Source organism: Morus notabilis, unplaced genomic scaffold (assembly GCF_000414095.1).
Source record: "Morus notabilis unplaced genomic scaffold, ASM41409v2 Scaffold759, whole genome shotgun sequence".
Classification (NCBI taxonomy): Eukaryota; Viridiplantae; Streptophyta; class Magnoliopsida; order Rosales; family Moraceae; genus Morus; species Morus notabilis.
Genome location: NW_010366029.1, coordinates 80,641 through 85,454, shown reverse-complemented (window position 1 = coordinate 85,454; position 4,814 = coordinate 80,641). Strand labels below are relative to the sequence as shown.

The window sequence follows — 4,814 nt, the reverse complement described above, 5'->3', positions numbered from 1 at the left end:
CGTAAAAGCTATAAGTGGAAAGTGCAAGTTGTTAAAAATAAATAAGAGTACTATTTTGCAAAAGTAGCTTTAACGAGGATATAAAGTATTTGTTTATTTCTATTTAAAAAAATAGTGATTTATTTGTTTGGTAAAATAGTAATTATTTATTTATGCATACTAGGAAAAACATTAATTTACACTTTAAAAAAAAAAAAGTGACTTACATATCTAAACGATCTTTATATTGAATCTAACTCACACTTCACATTCTGTTTAATTCTGTCAACGTGCGTTTCCACATCAGCTTTTTGGCAAAAAAAAGGAGGAAAAAAATCGAAGGAAAAGAACAGGGCGACACTGACGTGTACCATACAAACATGTTAATCGTTTGATATTTAACTTTGATTTAAACCTCTACTGATTTTTTGGGTGTTTTAGCGGTTGGTTTGTCTAGATTTGGATAATAGGTTTTATTAGTTTTCCTTTCGAGTTTATAGCTAAATTTAGGGCAATATCTATAAAGTATGAGGTTCCATGCAATTCTTTCTATTGAATTACAAAGCCAAAAGAGAAAAATAAAAATGCAAACAATCCTAAAGTAAAGGAATTATAGCCTTAGATTTCGTTGTATTTTGAGTGCAAAAAAAAAACAAAAAACAAAAAACGGTGGTTAGTACTTCCCATGAGTTTTTGTACTTCCCATAATATTCAACATTTTACACATTTGACATTGAATATCATTAGAAGTACCTACCTAAAAAGACCTGAATGTATATTAAATATAAGTGGAGCCTCTCCCTGAGAACAACAAATCCCAACCACCAAGGTTTTTTTTTTTTGTTTTTTTGTTTTTTTTGTTTTTGAAAAAAAAAAAGAAAAAGAGATAAAAAGAAGAAATAAACCTCCTCTTCCTTACTCTGTCTCTAGCTACTTTCTTTATACACCTTATAATAAATCAAGAAGAAGAAGAAGAAGAAGAAGAAAGAAAAAAACCCATTAAATTAATTGATTAAACGGGTGAATTGTTATCGCAATCTAAATCACCAAATTTACTGTATAAACAACAACAATCATCTCCCTTGACTTCAGCCTTCTCGTTTTCGCTGTCATCATGATCATCATGATCATGATTATCGTGATGATGAACAACTGAATATGCTCCAGTGAGGACCAAAGCTCTCTTAGCCTCCGAGTCCCAATCAGTGAGGCCCAAAACCACCAACATGGTCAAAGCACAACACCACTGCGCCGCCAACAGACCGAGCCAAAGCCCCTTGAAATCAAACCCCAAAAAGTAAGCCAAGACCAAAGCCACAGGCATTCCCACCATGTAGAAACACCCCAAATTTATATTGGCCCCCACTTTAGGCCTGGCCGTGCCTCTCAAAACCCCGCAGCCCGTCGTCTGCGGGCAGTTCCCGAGCTCGCAAAGCCCGATTATCGGCAAAACCATCGACGTCAACGACACGATCTCCTTATCTTGTGTAAACATTTTGGCCCACACGTTTCTAACCATGACCGAGAAAACCAGCGCCAAAAGTCCCAAAATTGCGCTGCAAAGGAGTCCCACGTGGGCTGCGTACCGCGCACGTTTGGGTTTATTAGCCCCAAGCTCGTTGCCGACTCTTGTAGAGACGCTGAAGCTTAGAGAAGAAGGGAATATGTAGATTAAAGCGGTGGTTTGGATTAGGATTCCCATAGAAGCGACGGTGGCTCTGGGGTTTATGAGAAGACCGCAGAGAAGAATCATAATCTCGTACCACCACCATTCCAGGCAAACAGAAATGCAGCTGGGAATGGCCAAGCCCAACAGAGTTCTCCACTGCTTAAAACAATCGGTGGAAATGCCCGGCCATGTGTTCTTGTGGACGCCGGAGATGAGGATGTAGAGGATTAAGGAAGCTACGAGGTTGAAGTTGGTGAGGACCCCACTGAGGGCGACGCCTCGGATGCCGAAATTGAGGTGAGAGACGAGGAGGTAATTGATTGGTATGTGGAGGAGGATAGAGAGAGTTGCGCAGTAAGTGAGGGGCAGAGTAATGGATTGTGTTCGGAGGTAGATTCGGAGAGGGTGGAGAAGGGACTGGGCGAGGAGGTCGGGGAGAGAGAAGAGGAGATAGGATTGGGCTTGGGTGGCGATGGCGTCGTCTTGGCCACAGAGGAGGAGGATCTTCTTCATGTTGAGCCAGAGGAGAGAGATTGGGATTGAAGCTAAGGTTAGGAGGAGGACTGTTCTTTGTAAGGAGAGGCCGAGGAGGGTGTTCTTTTTGGCGCCGAATGCTTGGCCGCAGATGGGCTCCATTCCCATAGCGAGCCCCGAGAGGATGGAGTAGCCGGTGATGTTGGCGAAGCCGACCGCCAGGGAGCCGCCCGCTAAGGCGAGCTCGCCGAGGCGGCCGAGGAACAGCATGGAGATCATGGAGCGGGAGTAGAGTAAAAGACCGGTTAGTATCATGGGGAGAGCTATTTGGGATATGGCGTTGGCCTCTTTCAAGAAGTTGGGTTTTTGGGATTCTTGTGTTGTTGGGATTGTTATAACTAGCTCTTCGTTTTTGTTGTCGTCTTGTTTGTTTGTTGAGAGGAGGTGATCGTCGTTTGGCGATGACGAATCGCATTTGCTGAGGAGAGGAGACGAGAGCTTACACATTGTGTTGTGTTGTGAAAAATAATAAGAAAAGAATAATAAGAAGATGAATTTGTATGTGCAAAGTTAGTGAGAGACAGAGAGGGAATTGTGAGTTAGTTGGGGGGTTTTAGAAGAGGTGATTGAAGGGCTTTTATAGGGATCTCTTGTGGGGCGATGCCTTGGAGTTTTTATAATCAACTTTTTGTAACTACTTTAGTGGATTATTATTCCCATAAGCTATTTGGGGTTGGCTGTTAGATATTAGAATTAAGAGTAAGAACTAAGATATATATATATATATATATGCGATTATTCAACGCGTTATAATAGAGTGCAACATTAAAAAAAAAAAAAAAAAAAAAAGGATAGCTGTATTTTAGCTTTGATGTAAGGATGTACAGTGAAGTACTAGCGGGGGGGTTATAAATAAGAGTCAAAAGGTTTTGAGTATTCTCGTTAAGAAGGGGTGATAGGGGCGATGGAGACTCTGTCAATAGAAAAAGAGACAAAATACGTTTTTGGACGGTTATATATAATGGGCTGAATTAAGAGTGGCTCCAAAGGCCCGTCATGGCCCATGAACGGTTGTCTTTGGTAAAATGGAACGTGCATAAATGACAAGCGAGGAGATCGAGTTCATGGAGATTAATGTAACATCCCCAATTTTGCCGACTTCAAAAAGTTGTCGTGTTTCTTTAGACGGCTTAAATTGCATCAGTTGAAGGTGTTTTTTTTTTTTTAATTAAAAAAAAAAAAAAAAAAAAAAAAAAACGAAACAGTTTTCTGTCTTATGGGTCGGTCCAAAGAAGGCCAACATTGTTAAAAGCCCAACCCTTGAAAAGCTCCGGGGGATGCCATTCCCTCAATAAACAGAGTTTCAACTGCATGTTTGGAGATGCAAATTTCTATGTCTATTAATCACATATATATATATATATATATATAAGATAAGATATATATTCAATTTGATTAATTACAAGGGAACAAACTAGTGGGGAGCTATCAATATTATGATTATATGTCCTTGACGCCCTTATGTTCTAATTAAATTTATTAAGTATGAGTTTAGGGCCAAGGGATTTTTATTAATCTTCTGCCATAGGGAACTCTTCAGTAATTCAAAACTTTGGAATTTTGGATGTTGTTCGAGTTGCCCGAGAACAAGAGACAATATAAGGATTCAGGGGGTCCAATTGGTTCAAACCCATTACAAACTTTGGGATATTCTTTAAGGCGAAATCTTCATTTTTTTTTTTTTTTTTTTTTTAAAGTCCTCCTTTATAACTTTCATTGGTCTTAGAAGTTTGTAGTGCAGGAGTGAGAGACTGCCAAATGGATGGCCGTTGTACTTCCACACCAAAGTGGGTCGGTCCTTTAATTTGGACAAGATGATAGTAGGACCCTTTATTACAAACCCGCATATATACATATATACACACGCACTATATATATATATATATATATATATATATATGAGAGAGAGAGATTGAACCCCTTTATGGCATTTGAATGAGCCCACAGGAAATACACCCTGATTGACTCCAAAATAATATAGAGACAAATTATTATTATTAGTCATAAAAACGTGTACAATTTCCACATGCTTACTATTCGTTTCATTAGAGTACTTGTCACTTGGCCCCATTGCAGTTCAGAAAATATGTCTTTTTTCTTTTTGGACGCCCCAAAATCAAGTATATTTGGTGACATATCTACTAACTGTAATTTGGTATTTATAAGCCGTCAAATTTTGTTGTCCAACTTTCGGTGGAATGTTCGACGTGTGTGTGAAGGCTTGGAAATACCATAATTGACTAGCAAGGAATCCATTACAAATTAGAGTGGAAGTGATAAATGGGAATAAAAGGAATAATAGAACCAAAAAAGGAAAAAGGGACAAAGAAAAGAATTAATAGATGGCGAAGAAACTTACATTAAAAGAGAAGAGCGACGTAATTAGAACAAATAAAAGCTATCAAAGGAGTTATTAGCGCCCGTTTAGTTCGTTGATTCGAATTTTTAATTTGAGTTGAGATGTAACTTTTTGTGAAAGTTTTTTACTGTAATAAAAAGTTAGATGTGACTGTTTTTTAAAGCTTTTTATTATAATAAAATTATAATTCGAAATTCGAATCGATAAAATAAACGGGACCTAATAGAATCGTCAATTGTCATGCGTATGAATTATAAACAATATTTTGAAGGT

The 4,814-nt window shown here is 38.4% G+C and overlaps 1 protein-coding gene across 1 annotated transcript; it reads right to left on the bottom strand.

The window, feature by feature from the left end:
• Nucleotides 1-729: 729 nt before the first annotated feature.
• Nucleotides 730-2,921, bottom strand: LOC21398818 (protein DETOXIFICATION 49). Its single transcript, XM_010109094.2, has one exon. The coding sequence runs from the start codon at nucleotides 2,627-2,629 to the stop codon at nucleotides 992-994; it is 1,638 nt and encodes a 545-aa protein (XP_010107396.1). The 5' UTR covers nucleotides 2,630-2,921; the 3' UTR covers nucleotides 730-991.
• Nucleotides 2,922-4,814: the final 1,893 nt, after the last annotated feature.